Genomic DNA, 19,836 nt, shown 5'->3' with positions numbered 1-19,836 from the left:
TTGCACGCGTTATAATTTGTAAATTTTGTCACCCCTCCTCGTCTCTCTGTTCTCCCCTGCGGCGTACACGCGCCTAATTCCAGCCGTAATTATTGCCCGCTATATTTACGCGGGATTACGCGTAAATAACGAAGCAAACGGGACGCGACCGAACTTACTCTCGTTTCTCGTTATTCGTCAAACTCGTTCAACGATACGTTTTCCCGGATAATCTTCGACGATTTTCTCTTTCGAATTTAATCGGCATGTAATCGGGCAAACGCGACACAAAATATCGTAATAACGATAACGACAAGTTTCAATTTTTTAACGAATGCGCAAGTTCGTTCGCACGCGATGTTAGCGTCTTGGCGATAATACGGTTATTAGAATTATTCTTTGATCGTCGCTGTGCATCTCTTTGGTTCTTCTTGGATCCTTCTTAGGCTCCCGTTTACTACGTCTCCATTTTCACTAGAGATGCTTAGGGTGTTCGTCAATGTACGCGTAAACAAGATACGACTTCGTTCGAAATATCCGTCTGATCCCAGCCTTATCGTCACGCCGACTCGTGTTTATTTGGAACTCGATTGGCGCAAACGTTCGGTGCCCAAATAATTCGAATTGGACGTTTTCGTTGGCTATTCCATTTGTTCGGTAGTTGTTCGCGATAGCCTTTGGGGTGACCGTGATGTACGCGAAGTCTGAAAATTTGATTAATTGGTCGACTTCTCGTTACAAAATGCAGAGAATCTTCCACCAAACCAAATTATGTTTACTTTATTTTCGATCAAACTAGACTCTTCGTTTGCGATCGACAACGACCTTCTTCAAAGTTCACCGCGAAATGGACGAAGAACCGTTGAAGCCATCGGAAAGAAAAATTACCCGGTAAACATTTTATTTGAATGTCTAATCGCTAATAATACAACCAGGTAATTTTCTATGTTATTTACAACGATGGGTAAGCGTTTGAATTTATCGAGAACGGAGATCGTAATATACATATACATATAATTGTAAAAATAACGGCGCAATTTTATTTACGAGAAATCGTTACACCTCGATATCGATGGATTTTCGATGCCGAAATATCGATATCGCAAACTTACAATCACCAGCTATCGATCGATAAACTATTTGTTTATCGATCTCTAGCGATTCGACGATCGAAAGGTTAAAAATAATTTAGCTAGGATCTATCGTAATAATACTTGGTTTGTTGCTCGCTCGAGTAGAAAATAGCGCGTATATTACAGCAAGAGAGCAATAAATAACGCTGTAAGGCTCGTCGTTTCGTCGACGTTACAAGATACTTGGTTGGATACGATCGTAAAGTACAGGTACAGGAATTCTGGAAACAGTGTACGATCGAACGCATCGTAATGCACCGGCTTCTTACTTTTCTACGATTTATCCGACTACTACTCGCCAGTAGTAGTCTGTTAATATAGGCACTTCCGCCCGACTTAATATCTACACAACGTATAATACAAAACGACGAATGTCAAAAGTATCGCTTCTAACTGCACAATCGTGGAACTTACTCGTGCAAATCGATTTCTACTCTCTGAAGCAGATCTGGCTCTGAAAATTAGAATACATTCTAAATTAGTTTTTTCGAAATTCAAAGTTCGACTTAACGATGCGGTTAGATAAAAGTATTTTTATAAAAATTGCTACACGAATTTCAAACTCGAAGTTCGACTACGTCGAGCGTTTCATTAACGGTTTTGCTTCGATGCGCTCGACGCCGAATGTTGATCAGCCAAACGTATGCAAAAGTAACCGCTGAACGTTATCGTCGCCTAGAACAGCGCTTTACCGTTTCGATTTTCCTCGATGTACAGACTCGCCCTTTGAGAACGTCTACTATCGCTAGAGTATCTGATCCTTGGCTCGATCCTTTGAGCCGAAACGTAGCTAGGGGTCGTGAAATCGTCCGGACCGTCTTTGATGGGGGAGCTGGTCCTTCGCCTGCAGATAGCCAGCCCGATGATCACTCCGATACCAACCAGGATCAAAGCCACCGCACCTTTAATAAAAAATCTCCTTTCTTACCACGCTTGCTGCAGGCACGACGAAAACGCCTCCTCTTTCGTCGTAGGTTAATTGCAAATGAAACGCTTCCGCGATACCGCGTTCGCGAACGAAACTACGAAAATAGCGAATTTTCCGCAGATAGCGCGCTTCTTCTCCGAGAGATTGGATAAAAGGAGAACAGAGCTAGCATCGATTACCTGTACCTGTCAACGCGATCACGATGACCATATTCTCCGTGGTGGTGTTAGGCAACGCTTTCTTCAGATCCTCCAGGAATAGACCGTTCCTTTCGAATTTTCCACCTATCGATTCCGCGATCCTGACGTGTTCCAACAACACGGGTTCGCTTCTTCCGCGACCGTTCACCGCGTACACGTACAAAGTGTAATCGAATCCCGGTTCAAGGCCGTGTAATTGGAAATTAGGCAGAGGATTCCTTTCTTGATATATAGCCGGCACTTCCCCGACCGTTCCTTGATCGCTCTGAGGTGCATGGAGGGTCGGTGAATTCACCTGAACGAGGCCAGGACTTTTCGGGACGCCTCGAACTTCCAGCAAAAAGTACTGCGGGGAACCGCCATCCGCGCCAGGGACACAATTCACTTCCAGCGAACTGGTCTCGTTGTGCAGGGAACAGTCGAGCGGCGGTTGCGGTGGCTCTGGGAATCGTAACGTTTACTCCGTCAGAAAACATTGGCTATTTTCGTAACGTACGCCAGAGAAAGAGATTTCGTTCTCGCGTGAAAAGGTACACACACGTGGTGCTTTTGATTTTTCACCGATATACTCTACGTTTTGTTAACCGTACCTACCCACCCACCTACTCTACGCTTCATAAACGAATAACCTTTGTAGCCTTTTGCCATCCTATTAACAACTTTCTCTCGAATTTCTATACCGTTTCGCGTGAAATTATTAATCGTTGCTCTACGATCTTTCGTATACTTTGTCTTCGAAGAGTCTTACGAATTCGCTATGTTCGTACTGGAGACTGTACTTCCCATTACAGCGTTAACAGCGTTTTACTTGACCCTATTTGCAAATCGTATTCGTAGTATACATAGAACGATGAAATTTCAAATTTTTCCGACGATTCCATCGAACGAAATCTGTCGTAGTAGCGAAGGATATTACACGTACTGCCTGGTACGACGTTAAATATACAGGGTGTCCTTTGTCTGCCGACGCTGTTGCTCGCCCAGCATGCTAGAGTACCAAAATCGGTATCAGCGGAAGGAGTATACTCCAAAACGCTAATCAACCCGTTATTCTGAGCTCTGGAGTTTGGCACCGGCAACACGTTGCCCAGTGTTCCGTTGTACGTCCAAGAGAATCTCACCGCGTCTGTTGGGACCGCGTCGACCTCGCAGCGCAGCGACACCGTTTCGTGTCGACCAGCCGTCACATCGCGGCGCTCGTAGCCAATCTTGCATCGCGGTGCGTCTGTCGGGAGAAGAACTTTTATTTCTACACGATTCTATCGTAGTCGCGTCGTTTACAGTATGTACAATTACGATAGGAAGCGATTCTTACACTTCATACGGATGAACATGGGCGGACTGTGACCCTCTCCTACGGAATTGATCGCGGCACACGAGTATACTCCAGCATGAGCTAGGGTCAGTATCCTTAAAGTCAACGTGTTCGAGGATATCAGAGTACCCGCAGCCACGTCGTGCTCCAGTCGAGTATCCTGAAACACCGTACTTTCTTCGTAAAACTATCGACACTGCGTTGGAAACGTTCTACCCTCGTGGTTAAGTTTCGTAATAATTCATTCGATAATAATTCATATCGTTCATGGATTACCGTAAGTAGGATACGATACAATTCGAGTAATCGAAGTTTTCGAAAGAAAAGTATGGAAAATTTCTTACGTTGAAGTACCACATCACCCTAATCGGGGGCGGATTACTTTCGACGTTGCAAACCAACTTGAGATCGTCCCCTTCCCGTAAGGTATCCAGGATATATCCGGTAGCTAAGTCGACGTCCACGATAGGCGCGTCTAAATGCAGAAAGCGAAGGAAGACAATAGATATCCTTCGGTCGCGTTTCTCGCGAGAAGAGACGATAAGGGAAAAGGACTCACAGGCGACGCTCAATACTTTCGTTTGCTCGAGGACTCCGCCAGGAAATCGGGGATTTTCGGCTCTGCAGGTTAATTCCTTGCCGTCGTCGTGCTTGCTCAGTGCCAGAGCCAGCTTGCTGACCGTTGAATTGCTTCTCTGCGTGGTGGACACATTCGGTTCGCCGATCATCTGGCCGCCTAACCTCCATACGATCCTAGCAGCCGGAGAGCTTCCCCACGTCTCGCAACGTGCAGCGATCGGTCTGCCGGCGTAGATTTCATCCTCGCTCAGGATGATCTTCACTATGGCTGGTTTAACTGCGAAACGAATAATATTTTCTTCTGTTCAATTTCCAGTTTTATCCTTTTTAACTTGTTACTTATCCACCGATCGGTGCGTTCAGCTCGATCGGAGCTCCACGATTGTTCAGTTTCTTTTTAGAAATTTTTTAAACGAAATAAAATTTCTCTACTCTTTCGGAGGAAAACTATCGTCGTCGAAAAGATATTCTCTATTACTGTATTCCTGTGCCACAACGGACATCCTGCGCGGTAAGAAATATCGTTTTTATTCATCCGAATGTCCTGCGGCTTAGACGAGGACGACGGAGAAGAAAGAAATTTAAATATAGTCTGAGCGAGTGACCCGCGGCGGAAGCGAGATGAATTCCAACGATTTCGCGCGGACCTCCTTAACTCCTTTGACGGTCGTATTTCGTGGAATTGTCGTTGAAAGTAAAAATACACACGGTTCGGATGGTGAGCACGTGGCTGTCCCTCTACTCGTTATTTTTGCCGTGACGAACCTGCTTAAGGGACACTCGTCCTTCTAAACACATTTTTTTGCTAAACGCGCAGATCCTCGAGAAATAGCCGAATACATATCTCGGTGGTGCACGTTTTGCCCTCGAGTAATTCGCGATCGCTTTTAACGCATGTACAGATTGGTCGGATTCAAAGAAGCGACCTTGAAGAGCGCGCGACTCTTCGTTCTATTTTATTCGCGCCAGATGTTACGCTCGCGATTACCGTGGCTCGCGACTCGTTTCTTTCGCGCATTTCATCGACCCAGTAACACGCTACTTACGATAAATCTCTAAGGATACTTCGCGAACGATCGGTGCCGCCATCGGCGATGATTGAGCTCTGCACTCCAGCTTGGTGCCCCATAACGAACGCGTCACTTTGTCGATGGACAGGTGGTTCACCGTGAATTTGCTGGGTGTATCGATGGATTTGTCGACGACACTGTCCAGTATCTTGCCGTCCTTCCACCACGTAACCACGGGTTTTGGTCGTCCTGGGATGAACGATCACGATATTAAAAGAAATATGGCAAATCGTGACGCTGACAAGAATAGGTCGTTGACGTCGTTCGTAAGGGGGACAGGAAATTTACCTCCAGCCACCTGACACGTCAAACCGAGACTGTAGCCTTCCAAAAAAGGTCCGCCCACTCCTGTTACTTTTCGTCCCTGAGCGTCGTATATCACAGGTTTTGACGGCTCCTCTACGCAAAAACGAAGAAAACATTTCGAATCGATTAAATCGAACTTCCAGGTTACGTTATCGGACACTCACCGACGAGCGTGAGATTTACGCGGAAATTCCTGGTCGGCGAGTTGATGAAATCTACTCTGCACCTGAAGATTCCTTGATCCTTGAAGGTAACTTTGGCAACCTTCAGTTTAGCTCGATGCCCATCACCGATCTGGAAGTAAGTCCTTTTGCCGAGATCGTCGCTGACCGCCCAATGAATGGCCGACGTTAGGTCTCCGTTCCTGGCGTCCAAACTGTGCACGCAAACTATCGGTTTATCGCTATACCTTCGGAAGGATTATCAAATAGTGTCGAATTTTTTCGTTTAGCGAGTATCAAATTAAGTATTCGAGATGAGCAACATTATGATCGCGAAATTTATTTTACGAATTTAAAGGATCATAGCGGGCACAGATTCTTTCGAAGAGGAACTCAAGATCGGAGAATCGAGGTAACCGGGTTACATTTCCTGTGTCGATTCGTACGGAGGTTGAAATTCTTGGCCCGATCGGCTATCGGAGAAGCGACGTTGACGTTTCCGGGGGAAAAAAGATGCTGGTAAACACCGGTGGATCCCCAGTTGGTCGGTTTCAACGACTAACTCTAGCACGAGTGTCTATTCACGGAGAGAAAAACGGATAGTTGGCAGGCGTGCAGTCAGCGAATTTAGATTCGCCGCGAACGCGAACGTTTGACCGTTACGCAACGTCCAACAGGAAATCGCAGCAAGACGACGGAAAAAGATGCAGCCGTTCGCGGTCGATTTCCGTGAAATCGCGGCGCCAGTCGCACTTTGCACGCGAAAAGTATATCTGAAACGGCTAATACCGAGAACGAGCGTAAAAAAGGAAAGACATTTACCAAAAATTATTGGATTCGATGTTGATGCAACTGTTCTGTCCCTCGGATTCCCATGGAAAATACGAGCTAGCGAAGGGATCGTCACTGGTACGAATAAACAAACCCGTAAACGTAAACTTTCAGAAGCCACCTGTTTCGTGTTCGTCTCGCGTGTCATTCGTTTCCTCCATTCTACGCTATTATTTTCTTTTGAGCACCCTTTGACGCGAACCAGGCCAAGTCCTAAAAAACTTCTCATTTTTCCCCCTCCGTAGTATTCTATTCTCTTCCAAGTAAAATTTCTATCCTATTAAACGACGTGTCGCGACTAACGACACGCTGGAACGAAATATCTGGTTTTACGGGCAAACTTGCTCCCGTTCGTAAATAAACGAGCTCGAAACCTATACACGGTTTACGAGTGTTTGTCAGCACGAAACGTCGATAGGTAGCCTCTATTTCTGGTATTAAGAATTTCTGACGTTCGATGCCAACGACTCCGCACGATCCTTTCGTTATCCGTTTATTTACGTTACACGATCTACCTCAATTCCGCCTTTCGTGACCTCCGTGAAAAAGGAGATCGAGCCATTTTTAGCGGAACATGCCGCTCGATCGATGATTCCGATGCGTTAGCAGACGATAACGAGGAATCGAGGATGCCCGATAAAACTTACTTTCGGCAACGACCTCAAAGCGTTTTGTAGCGAACAATAGATTGGAAGGTGAGAGGGTCTCTATTTCGGAGACTCGGTTCGCGATATTTCGAGACGCGATCTCAGAACAATGGCATCCAGAAATATTAAGCGTGGCCAACATCCGGCAGGTCGAAGCAGCGACGTTCCTCGCTATGAACTGATACTCGAGAAGATCGCCGTAAACAGAGCGTCCAGTGCGTAATATGGACACGAAAAAAAGAACGTTCACTCTGCCGAGGATAAAAGTCTCGGTAAAATCGACCAACGAAAACAAGATAAACCAACTGTGCGGCCTTTGAAACCTCGCACTCGACTTCGTTCTCGCCTTTTCCTGCCAGCTCACGAAAAATCAAAAAATCGTGTTTGCCAGATGCTCGCGAAAAAAAACCGGAATTCGCGAACGCGCAGTTCGCGCGGTCAAAATGTATAATCGGAATACGATTTTATCGGAAAGAAAAAGGAAATGACCATGATCGTTATTATGAAATATTTATCGTTATATCACGAATTCCTAACTCTATCTATATTTACCGTGTAGACATTACCGATCCTGTACTCGAAAATTAGTCGCGTTCTTTATATGACAACACGTCGCTCGCATCGAATTTCTTGGATTCTTTTCTCCGAATTTTACGACGTTTATGCATACCTGTAAAGCGGTATCCCAGCAGAATCTTTGAACCATAGTACCATGTTGACGGAATCCGTTGGGGTTGGTGGAGTGATGTCGCATGGCAATTCGACGTCCTCGCCCTCTCTGGCCCACACCAGTCTCAGCGGCGCTGTAAGAGCGTAAGTCGTAGACCCTTCGAAAGAATGTCCAGAAAAGAATATATTCGGTTATTGAATTCGTTTTTCGTTTTTCGCCGAGACTCGAGATATTCCGCCAGTTTTTCTCGAACGTTCAATCGCTCGTTAACCAATCGATTTACGTATCCTGGCGTTAAATCGCGAGAAGACGTATCTATCCACGTTATCGCGGTTTCGTGTATCTTTGCCATTGTAGAAAAAGTCCCGTTTATTTTTGATCGAGCGTGGCTTAAGAGGCGGCTGCCAAGAAGAACGAGCGAGTTATCAATGGCATACCACGGTGTACGTTAACACCGCTTCTCAGGCACGTGTGCAGCTAACATTATATCGTTTCTATTTTCTCTGTGGGTAAGAAAGTTTGCGGCATCGCAACGATTCTAAGTTTGAGTCACCGCGAATGAATATACGATGATGCATCGTTCTCATCGGGGGTCGCGTCGAAGCCAAGATTTCGAAGCGGGCGTTCGAAAACCGATAAAAGGATCGATGATCCATGGCGATCGAAAAACTCGAATCCTTTCGTGTATGGCTTTTTCGTGTTCGACCGGAGTAACGCGTCGCTGACAGCCGTACCAATCGTGGTTAGTTCGTCGCACCGTGTTACGCGACGTCCGTGTGCCATTGTTTTACTCTCTCGAGCCAAGTAGAAACGCGCGTGAACGTTGCGTAATTTCCTACAACCTTTCGGCATCGTAAACTTTTCAAAATCGTTCGAAACGCGGAAAATTCTATGTTCAGTCATCTAGATTGGCGTTGATCGTCGAATAGGCGTGACCAATTTTGGGTTAACCCCTCTAACTGGATATTGGCGCGATGCAACCCCAGCTGCGGTTTCGAACTTTATCGCACGATATTTGGGCGAATAACAACGGCAGTAGATTCGATAGCGGTAATACCGATATCGGCATTAACAATTAATAATTGACAATCGATAACTGGTAACTAGTAATTCATCGCTCGTCATTGATAATTTAGAATTTGTAACCGCTACTCGGTAATTCATCGCTGATCATTGATAACCGATAATCCCCTTTCGCTTGAAATTGCTAATTGGTAACTGCTCGTTTTTACATGGTGCTTCTGTTTCACCAACAAATAACCGTGAGACTGAATATTAATTACGTTTCGGAGCAGAATTTCGATTTCAAGAAAGGACAAATTCATACTTTCGAGGCGTATCGTTATGTAAATAATATTCGTTGGCCAAGGGGCACCTCTGTTATTTTTATATCTCTCGCGTTGGGAAACCGCGCTTCCGCCGAGTCATCTATTTTCGTACCCCCGACACGATTCCTTTCTTTATCCTCTCCTTTCGACCGATTCAGCATCCATCTTTCGCGAATCGAATTCGCGGTCATCGAAAAATGCCCGTTAAAGCAATTTACGAGCCACGATGTATGACGACCGGAATAACGTAGAAATACGAGTCGCGAGCGAAGTTGTTTCGAGAGGCTTTACGGCTCCGTGCACGCATTCTAAGCGATATCGCATTAATTTGCAAATTTTTATTGGCGCCTACTGTCTATACCAGACCCTCGATCTATAGACGCGTAATTTCCTGGCCATTGTATTCGAGTCTTGTCTATTGCATTCCGTCGCTCGGTTTCGATCCTAGTTACATCGAACGCGTACGAAGAAGATAGGCGAAGACGAATTTTGCGAAAATTTAACACCGTTTAAATATTAAGGACAATTTGAAAAAGAGAAAAATTTCATTCCCTTTAATTGCCGCACGAAACGAAGGTGAGAACCTAAAGTTTTTCGTTAAAAGAAAATAATTCATAGGTGGAACTTTTAAGTCCATTGCTCGATCGTTCCCTGTGAATTCCACGATATTACGTTTTATCAAACTCGTGTCGACAGTGTGTTTTATCTCCTTCTAATCTAGCCACTCTTGTCCAGTCACGCTTTAGTCAATTTCATTCTCGCGTAATGCTACTTTTCCTTACCAACACCTGTTGCTATCCTTCCCTAGAAGAAGTTCGGTTTTCCAATAAAATTCCAACTGTCACCACCGATGCTCCCGATTCGACGGTTGTTCCCGCTCCTTTCGAAGCGGCGTTTCCGCTGTTCCGGGGGCTTATCGAAAATCCAAGGCCGACGTTAAAATCGATCGTACGCCCAAAATCGTGCAATTCGAGACGAGGTTTTTTTCGATTATTCGCGTGAAATACGAACGATAGATTTTATTCTCCAACTTTCGACATTGAAAAGTATGACGGAGAATCCGGCTTCTCGTCGAGTACGTATCGGAGTTGGTAAAAAAAAAAAACAGTCACTTTTTGGAACGATACGAAGGATAATTTAAAACTCGGCATCGCCACAAAAATCGATTGCTTTATCGAACAAAATAACAAGCGAATATTTGAAATTGTTTTTTAGTTCGAATAGACTAATTTATCGCGTTAATAGCCACTTTAAAATAATTTCGCAGAACTAATGCTCGGGTTTACCTTGCAATGCCGAAACCGAAATGTTCCATATTTCATCCAGGGTATGTAATTTTTTCAAACGAATCCTCCCCCTGTCGGCCCGACCGATTCTAGCTCCGACGGCACCTTTCATTAATAATAGGTTACAAATAGCGTCGAATTTCATTAGTCGAGTATAGAATTCACGAGACTATAATTGATTATAGCGGTAAAATAATAATGCTTGTTAATGCCATCTTACTACCAGTTATTTTTTAAATAAGAAGTAGTCATATTTTAATTTGAATTGCACGGAATGCGATGTTAATTGTAAAGGATAAACGTTTATTTGAAGTTTCGCTAGAGTTTCGAGAACTATTTTGCTCGAAATGCATACGTCAAAATGATTGGAATTTCTCTAGGGATTAAATTACTCCGAGAATTCTCAAGAAATTATCAGATGCTATCTCTTGAAGCGCTCTTGCGCCCTTACCCTCGTTCAGGGATTGTCGGAGAGACAAAGGTCTTCTCGTATGATCACTCTCTATGGTAATTGAGCCCCATGTGGCTCGTCCATTTCGTTATTCAAACTTCGTTCGCTTTAAATGGCCATTTCTTGCGCCATCCTAATATGCGACGCGAATAAGAATATTTACGATTCTTATTGTTAAAAGTATCGAGGAAATTCTGGAGCCACGAAATTTCGTGACTCGAAATTTCGTTCGTTCGATAGGATTCGAAGTAACGAGTGAAAACCGATCGAAACGAAAGCAAAGAAATATAAAAGCTTCTTCGATCTCGCTCTGATGCATATATGTACATATTTCAGTTTTTTCAACCGATTGTTCCGCTACGTTCCAGGAAACTCTTTGATCTGATCGCTCGAACGGTGGCAGCTACGATTCCAGTACTTTGAGTTTTGTTCGCGCGAAAATTTGTAGCGCAATTAGCGAGGAAAAAACGTCGCTAAGATGTTTGAAGCAAGAGAAAGTGCCGCTGCCGCTTTATGTGCTTTCGTTTCGCGGAAAGTGCAGCTTTCAGGGTAGCTCGTTTCAGTCGACGTTTACCGCAAAACAAACAATGTAAAGATCACCTACAGGAGCGATGATGGATCGTCGACGAAGCCAACATTCTATTTACCTTTACATCCCCAAATATTTTCCTTCGAATAAAGAAATCATCGAGCATCTTATTATCCGAAATAACGATAATACGTGTACGTGTATGTAATACGTTTCCGAACGGAATTCGAAACACGTCGAATGGTTCTCCTCGAATTCCTTCGAACTTCGAGCGCTCTGTTTCGAGCGTTCGCACGCTTCAAAGCTATAAACGACGCTCGACGCATTCCTGCACTCTTTTCAAAGGGGTACCTTAACCCCTTAACGCACATATTTTCCGTCGACGTTGCACAAAATGAAAACCACGTTATCTATTTTTCTTCTTCAACTGTCTCTTAACTTTAAGAATTAATTAATGTATATTGAAAAAGATGGAAATAGGCTCAAGATAGATTTAAGGTATTTAAGAAAGGAAAAAACTGCTTATACATATAGAGATTTGTCTTTATCGGTACGCGATGGCAAAATTATGACGTGTAATCAAAGCGTAAATAATTATCGTGAAAGCGTGCCGTACCGTTGCAATCAATGAATTAAACAAAATAAATCGCTACTCCGGTGGGACTGAAGTTTCCGGGTTCGAGGATTAAATGGAAAAGATCCTAGTGTGCTTCTATGTGTTTTCATAAATTTCGAAAATTAACCGCGCTACGGGGAGTTGACCGTGACAGATGCCTAGAGGGATCAAAATGAAGCGGCGCCTTTTTACGTTGCCGAAAATAAATCGTGCAAATTCTTTCGCTTCGTAAGCAGCCCGTGGACCAAAATACTCGTCGGTAAATTCACCGCGCAGCTTTGTATCTTTCCATCGGACGCATGGCTATCTCGTGGACACCTTAATAAAAACTGTTAGATCACGTAAATAAAGACACGTTTTCAAGTAACCTCCTCGGTCTTTTCATTTAAATTCGTCGACGCGTGATAGGTCCTGTTCTACGTTGTCACATCTTTCCGCGTGCAGTAAGTAAATACGAACAATAGGATCGTTTTCGCTTTTCAATTTGAACTTTCCATTTGTCAGCTTGCACAATTCGTATTAACGTTATTTGAAATTTTCATTAATTGCATGTGCTTTCCTTTTAACTCAAAATGTTTACTTCTAGTTTATATACGTTCGAACGCTTCCGGATACCGTTTATCCACTCGTGCCACTAAACTTTTAACTTATTTAAATCGGGTCGAGGTCAGTGAGCTCGTTCGGTCCGAAATAAATTTCCCACTGCTTCGTGGCACCACTTTCTCATAATGGGTCACTGTTTAGAGTATAGAACGAGCAACGCCTACTCCGAACAAACTTCTTGCGTTAATTACCTAACGGAAAATTTTCTGCTATATTATTCCCATACTTTCGGCGATATCTATCAAAATTTTATTCTACGATACCTAACGCCCCGTCATTCGATAATTGTCTTATCAAGTTTATCAACGTCTTCGTTACCTTATTAAATTACTTAATTAGTTGCAAGTGATCCGCCAGAATGCAACGTGCTATAAAAAACATTAGTTGCATCTCCGAGACGAAGACGGAAACGAAGCTGCGACCACCACGCTGAGGGCGTTAAAAAAAGATACCGAATTTAAGAACGTCCTCGTTTCATCGAGCAAATTCAATGTTATCGAGAAGCGGCGTACCTTTGTTCTGAAATTCAGCCGAATCCTCGGTAGCTGCTTCCGGTCGACGTGCTTGAAGTAGTATCAGCAAACTTGTCAGAAACACGTGTCCCGACGTGCACCGCATCTCGAACCGGCAGGCGCGAATCAGGTGTTCGAGTCGACGCGCGAACCACCGCCACGTCTGCTCGACACCTTACGATCGATGCATTCGATCGTTCACGATCTAGCCAATTTGCCTTTTCTACCACAGGATCGAACAACCGCGATCCTCGGAACAATATTTTATGTCGTCATTCTTCGACCTCGCTGTTCGATTCTTCGAGCGTTGACCACCAACGAATAGTCCGGAACGCATCCTCGATCAAATTGCGGTTCCTTCGCGGCTATCAAACTTCCGGCTTAAATAAAGTACAGCTCGAAACGAACTTTCAAGCTTCTACGATCGATCAATAACCTACGTTTCGAGTAAATTCTATTGCATCGATGCTATAGAAACTGTTACTTTCTCCTGATCCTTCGAGGGCCAAAAAGGCGACGTTACCATTCAAGGCAAGCTCTTATTTTTCCAGCTCAGAGCTGAATTTACTTTAATACCGAGCATTAGAAACAAAATTGGTATTTTGCATAAATTCGTAACGCTTTCGGGCTAAACAATTTACTAGGCTTACGGATTCACACAAATATAGCAGTTTTCAACGGAGATAGCGTCGCGCTTTCCGAGAAAGAAAGGTCGGCGCAAAATACACTCTGGTACCGCGATTCGACACGCAGGATATCTTTTCTATGGACTTCCTTTCGACTCCTGCATACGTTTTACTCCTGTTCCTTTTTCATTTTTTTGATCGTCGTTAGACGCCGCGGTCATACGCGTTCTTTTTCAGTCAAACCACGTCGCCTCGAGCAAAATCTTTTGATTAACAAAACGTGCCGACGTTTTTTTCGCATCGAAGCGGCACTCCGGACCTCTCTTTCACTCTACTCAAGAGTGTCCGTTGTTTTTCTCCTTCGAATTCCTTTCGCTTTGTCAGAATTTCCTTTTCCGCCAGCGACTTCGACTTCGATGTTCCCGATGATTTGATTTTGTCGTCGAGTTATTCTTCCATTTCCCGGCTCGAATCAGCTGCGCTTTTCGAACGAATCTCTGGTTCGTAATCTAACGATGTCTCGCTTGGAATTTCAACGATCTCGATGGACGCACTTGGTCTTGGAGTTCGAACGACGTCGAATTGACGCGGCCGCGCGCGCACGATCGCTCGCGAGCTACCGGAATCTTCGGGAACGCGAAGATCGTCGAAAGAAGAGAAAAAAAACTCGCGATCGGGGTGCGACGAAACCGTCGAGCAACGCGTTCGAGAAGATCGTCGTCGTCGTCGGCAGCGACTGCCACGGAACTAAAACCAAAACCGAAGACACGCGTGTACTTGCCCCCACCTAGTGCACCCTCCTCGTGCACAGGCACACGTCCGTTTAACTCGGCCCCGGGAACACGCACACGCGCTCGCATTCGCTTAACGACCAACCACTCGCGCTGGACTCCCGATGCACGCGCGTCTTAACGCATCCGCGCGAAGATGCACTCGTATGCATTCGTGCTAATGACGCGAGCAAAATCTATGCAAAGTCCAGAGTTTCTGCCAACTGGAAGCTCGTTTGTTTCGTATTCCACCCTCGCCCTTTCTGCGTCCCTCTTTTCACCGGCTGTGTACACAGGTAGGTAACTACGCTGCCGAGTGCTCTATTCGCTTCTGCACCGACATGCTTTCCCTTTAATAGACTTGAAAAATTCCACTTAATTTTCTACAACGCGAGATTGGAAATTCCAATGGCCCTCGTTTTATGCAGATTTTATGTGATTCCGTTGTTTATTGTTCTTAGAAATTCGAGATCGATAAATCGAGACCGTCGAACTTTTGCCTGCGGGATAACGACTCGAAATTCAGGAGACAGCTCGCTAAATTTTTCAAATTGCCTTCCCGAAAATTCGACAGAGAGTATCGACGTAACGCGCGAACGCTGCTAACACGGACACGGTTTAAGATACACGCACGTGGAAGGATGGTAGGAAACGCAGGCGTTACGCTTCGCCGCGTGTTTCTGGCCGATCCGTTCGCTATTTATCTCTCTCGCTCTCGGTCTGTCGTTGACTTGGGGCTGGAAGGGGAGCCAAAACCGAGTTTGCTTCGGTGGAATAAACGCAGGGTGAGTTTCTGGCGTATCATCGCACAGACGATTACGCGAAGTGTAGGGGGGCTAGAAACGCTCGAGGGTGGAGCCGCCCAGTTCCAACGAGGGTCAACAATGCGTCCTAAAAGTACAAACTCGTCCTTTCAATCGCTGTGTAGGATTTGATGGATCGCCACCGCGACTCGTTTCTTCCTATTAATTTTTCTTCGTCTTTCGATTCTTCGTATCGAGTTGTTCGAAGAAAAAACCTAGCTAAACTTAACCTTCGTATGATGAAACAAAATCTTTGCCGCAATAAGACGCTCCCTGCATTTTCATTTTTTTTCTTTCGATTTTTTTTTGTACGAGACTCGCAACGAGCATATGGCAACAGATTTCACCGTGAACGTTGCGGCAAAACATGCATCGCTTTTAATAGCGGATTAAAGGAGGATCGTTTAAAGTAACTTACGAGAAGATCGATGCGAACGAGAGAGTTTTCGAACGTCGATGTATATTTTTGTTCCCGTTACTTTTTTGGTAAGCGACTCGTGTCGGAAAGAGCGAGAGGGGTCCACGTTGTCTATCGAAGGCTCGGTAGAGAGAAGCATTATATACGCACGGTGTTTCTAATGTCGCCGCACGGTTCGCGGCGAATATCTATTTTCGGTATCCCTCGTCGGATACCGACACCCTCTTTTTCACCGACCGCGTGCACCCACGTGAATGCACGAATCTGGAATCGTCAGCGCGAATCGAAACGCGAAAACACCGTCGTGCGTTGCGTTGCCGCGAGTTATTCCGTTGTCGAAGCAACGAAAAGAGATCTAGTGAGTCGCGATAAAAATTGTAACGAAACGCTTTATCGGTTGCGTAGCTGATTGCGAAGTAACATCTAATGGCGGGAGACGAGAATAAAACCGTGTAAAAGGATGAAATAAAGCGTAAAATCTGTCGTGGATCCTGTTTCCCTTGTTCGGAGTCGCGCGAATGTTGTTTCTAGCATGACCGCGTTTATTCGTCGACGAAAATCTCGTCGAAGTATATCCACTTGGTTAGGTAGAGTCGAACACGGTGGCTGGTACATTGAAGCACTCTGTTAGCCACTTGAAACTTTTACTAGCCGTTCTGTATTTATTCTTCGTCGAGCCCCGCTTTTGCCCCTTTAAACTAAACAATTCCATCGTTTTTGTCGGCCACTCCTTTTCCTCTTCCGTGTTTCGAGTCTCGCCGATGGCAAAATCGCCTTTCATACGGTGCTAATAGACGCCAGGCGACGCGACGACTGGTAATTCGATTCGATTCGACTCGATTCGCTGGAAAGGGCGCGATTCAATTAGCGACGGTCTGTCCTAAAAGAGTCACGTGCTTCTTATCCGATCAGTGCACCGGTGGATAAACATTCGAATGGACGGTGTAAGGTCATCCTGGAAAAAATCGACTTCGGGACTTTCGATTAACTCGTATTTGTACAAGTTAAGCGATTCGAATTCTCGATCTCGCGTTTTCCTCGATCAAGGCTGTTCAGGTTCTTATTATAGGTTTCAGAAAATTAGGCAAACTCGAAACGGAACGGATCTTTGGCTTCGACGACGAAGACCGTATACTTTTGTGGAAATTGAAGGGTACACAACAGAGTCGAATCCGGGAAAACAAAAGGTCATCCAATAACAGAGCACACAGCCAATATCCTGGAATGTTCGAAGCGTTTGTCGCAGCTGCCATTAAAGCAGCCCCTCGCTGACCGAGCGTCGAATCCATCGCATCGGTGGCGAACGCGTCCATGTATGCGAGCCACATTATACCGACCGTATCTCCTTTCCCCGCGGCGTGTACGGTGCATCTCGAATTCGGAGCGAACGAACGCGGTTCGAGAAAAGGCAGATCGATATCCGTAGTATCCCTCGAACGGATAAAGTACCGTCAGCTTCAGCCCTCGCGGAACATAAATAATAGAATTCTAGCAGTAGACGTAATTGTTGGACGTGAATTGCCGCGAAATTTATGGCGGATGAACCGGTAGGTGGTCGTTAAACCTTAGAGGGGAGTCTAGTGGCCATACCGTGCTTCAATTAATTCGAATAAAGTTATTAATCGTGAAAATCGTGCCTCCGCTCTAGCGGACAGGATATGTCCGGTCGTTTAAAAACGCTGCTCATGATAAATCCCGTCCCTTGTCCAACGTCTGTCATAACATCGTTGTCGAATATTTTTTTAATTAATCGTAACGACGGTTGCTCAACGAATAGATTGGTAAGGAGGCGCATCCTCGATTTCTCGCGAGATAAATCGTGCTTATGCGGGCCACCAACACGACGCTTCCGGTCGAACCACCGCAGACTCCGAAGTCGTCGAGAACAAGACGAGAAGATGGTCGATAGAGACCTCGTAGATCCTTTCGATAATTTTCCAAGACATTTCAAAGGATGAGTTAGCCACCCTTACTTTACGTCGAATCGATCTAATAGCAAAGAGTTCCAGCTATTAAGTGACTCACTGAAACGTACATACGTGTCACGGTCCCGAGTGTGCAGCGATGACTAACGAGAATCGAAAGCGATCGATATTAATCTGAATGCGGCGATACGGTACGAACACGCGGCTCGTTTCCCGCCCATTAATATTTATGGATTATCGTTCTTGTATCTTTCGACCGGACAGCATTGTTTGCGTATCGATTCGGAAAATTCAACTCGATACCCGATAGTTTACAACGTCGATGGACTAGTCGTTCATTCAATCGTGCGCTCGGTACCGCTTCTCTGTGAGAGATATCGCTATTAGATTGTCGTCTATTAAATGCTTGATTTCGAAGCGCGAAAAGTCTAACACGATTCCGTGTTATTTCGCGATAGGTAAATAACGCGTTCAACGTATCGATTCGAGTATATACGTGTTTGGCGTAAAAGAGAAAGCACGTAAAAGGGGATATCCGTCGGTATTCGATCGTTGGGGCATGGGGTTGGATGCTGTAAGACGCAGGGCACGGACACACCCCGTCCATAGCGGCACCCTGTCGACGTTTCCACGAGGAAACCCCGTGGCTTTTATCGAACTAGCGTCCAGAAGTAAGATCCGTGTAGCGGGATGAGTCATGGCTGGGCTATCGTGACATAGCCGTATTATTTTTATGGTGTTTTCGCGTGGCCACCATGATTCACGAGGTTCGAGGCTTTTCCGGCACCCTTCGAGGACGCAGACCGCCATCGCTCCCCTCTCTTTTACGACTCTCTCGCGAATGAATAGTTGAGAAATCCCAGAACGATGCCCCATATGGAATCGTAGCAGTTCTCCACCGCCGCTAATTATTCCTAGCGGCTCGTGTGGTTTCGTTTAATAGGAAACATTTGTTAATACCCGAGGGAACTGCTCGACTGTTCTATAAAAGCGGGCCACGCTGACGCTAGTGCTTCCGGTTTTTGTTAGTTCGTTCGGAAAAGAAACTGGTTCCTGGAACCTCCAATGAAACTCGACGCTCGTTTCGGTTTGATCTGTCGTCGAAATTGCGCGTTCCGTGAAACGCATTCTCTCGTTCGACGGGTGGTTGTGTTCCGGTTGGGGTGGCGCTATCCAATCCACTATTCCCAGAAGCTGTCGTTACCGGATACGTTCGAGTATCTACGACGTCGATTTTTCTCTATCGACAGATTTATTCCTTAACGCGTTAACAGCCGGTTCGAGAGCGAACAAAAAAATTAACGAAGGTACACGCATCGATCGTGTTCGAAATATCTCCCGAATTACGTACAATACGCTGCGAATTCTCTCTTCGTCGACGCTCGAAACACTATCCTATGTCGCATTTACCGATATATCCGATTGAAATTACCCGCTAAGTAAATACGCGTGACCGCAAACAGTCCTATATGTGCGATGCCACGTTATTTGATAGAGAGCTTGATATATTCACGAAAGTAAATAGACCGAGTAAATAAAAGGAAAGCTGCTTCCCGCGCGGATTCGTGAAAATCGGAGTTACACGCGACGAACACTTTATTCGAGATACCGCGTCTACTAATGCATCGATAAATCCCGAATTTGTGAGACGCTTCGTTCGACCGTGGACAGGCCGTGTTCGTGTCAGCACGTGTCTCGATTCTGTCACTAGATTTCTCTCCGGGATCTTTTTCTTCTATGCCGGCCGAGAACGTCGGTTAAATAAACGGCGTTGTAAGAAGGAACGGCGAAACCAGATCGGGGAGAAAAGTCAAAGGAACGGAGAGAGAGAGAGAGAGAGGAGCTAATTCATTTGAAACGTCAGAAAAATTCCCGACCGACAAAAAGGTCCGACGAGCGCCATGGGAGAATTGAATTTCAATAACGACCACACGAAGAATTCGCGTGAAATTAAAATGCGCGCTAATGAGGTCCACGGGTTAGGACGTTCGTCAATGTCCACGATTTTTCGACGAACTTTTAACCTTCGATTCTCGGCCACAAGAAAGCTTCATTACGTATGCGCACGATTCCAGCGGTATTCGACGAACATCTAACGTCGACAGGTATTCTTTCGGTAAGATTACGCGAATGAAAATCGATCAGCTGGA

The 19,836-nt window shown here is 45.3% G+C and overlaps 1 protein-coding gene across 3 annotated transcripts; it reads right to left on the bottom strand.

Annotated features, from left to right (window-relative positions):
• Positions 1–993: 993 nt before the first annotated feature.
• side (motor axon guidance molcule sidestep) lies at positions 994–15,219 on the bottom strand. 3 transcript variants are annotated; one of them, XM_012294555.2, is made up of 12 exons: positions 13,145–15,219; positions 7,820–7,976; positions 5,675–5,886; positions 5,493–5,603; positions 5,181–5,393; positions 4,115–4,411; positions 3,900–4,030; positions 3,556–3,715; positions 3,163–3,465; positions 2,220–2,681; positions 1,805–2,014; positions 994–1,566 (listed from the first exon to the last, which is right to left on the bottom strand). In XM_012294555.2, exons 1-12 carry the CDS (start codon positions 13,248–13,250, stop codon positions 1,523–1,525), a joined length of 2,406 nt encoding a protein of 801 aa, XP_012149945.1. In that variant the 5' UTR covers positions 13,251–15,219; the 3' UTR covers positions 994–1,522. The 3 variants fall into 3 exon arrangements, with proteins under 3 accessions (XP_012149945.1, XP_012149947.1, XP_012149946.1); XM_012294557.2 differs by having other exon boundaries at positions 7,820–7,952; XM_012294556.2 differs by having other exon boundaries at positions 2,226–2,681; positions 13,145–15,217.
• Positions 15,220–19,836: the final 4,617 nt, after the last annotated feature.

Source organism: Megachile rotundata, chromosome 10 (assembly GCF_050947335.1).
Source record: "Megachile rotundata isolate GNS110a chromosome 10, iyMegRotu1, whole genome shotgun sequence".
In the NCBI taxonomy this organism is placed as follows: domain Eukaryota; kingdom Metazoa; phylum Arthropoda; class Insecta; order Hymenoptera; family Megachilidae; genus Megachile; species Megachile rotundata.
Note: the sequence above shows the minus strand (reverse complement) of the source record. Positions and strands in the feature narration are given on the sequence as shown.

Excerpts from the sequence above, each read along its gene's own strand:
- side (XM_012294555.2), bottom strand. The coding sequence starts at position 13,250 with ATGCGGTGCACGTCGGGACACGTGTTTCTGACAAGTTTGCTGATACTA. Across the intron at positions 5,604-5,674 it reads CGTAAATCTCACGCTCGTCG|AGGAGCCGTCAAAACCTGTG; the intron begins GTGAGTGTCCGA and ends GTTTTTGCGTAG. Across the intron at positions 1,567-1,804 it reads CATCGAGGAAAATCGAAACG|AGCCAGATCTGCTTCAGAGA; the intron begins GTAAAGCGCTGT and ends TCTAATTTTCAG.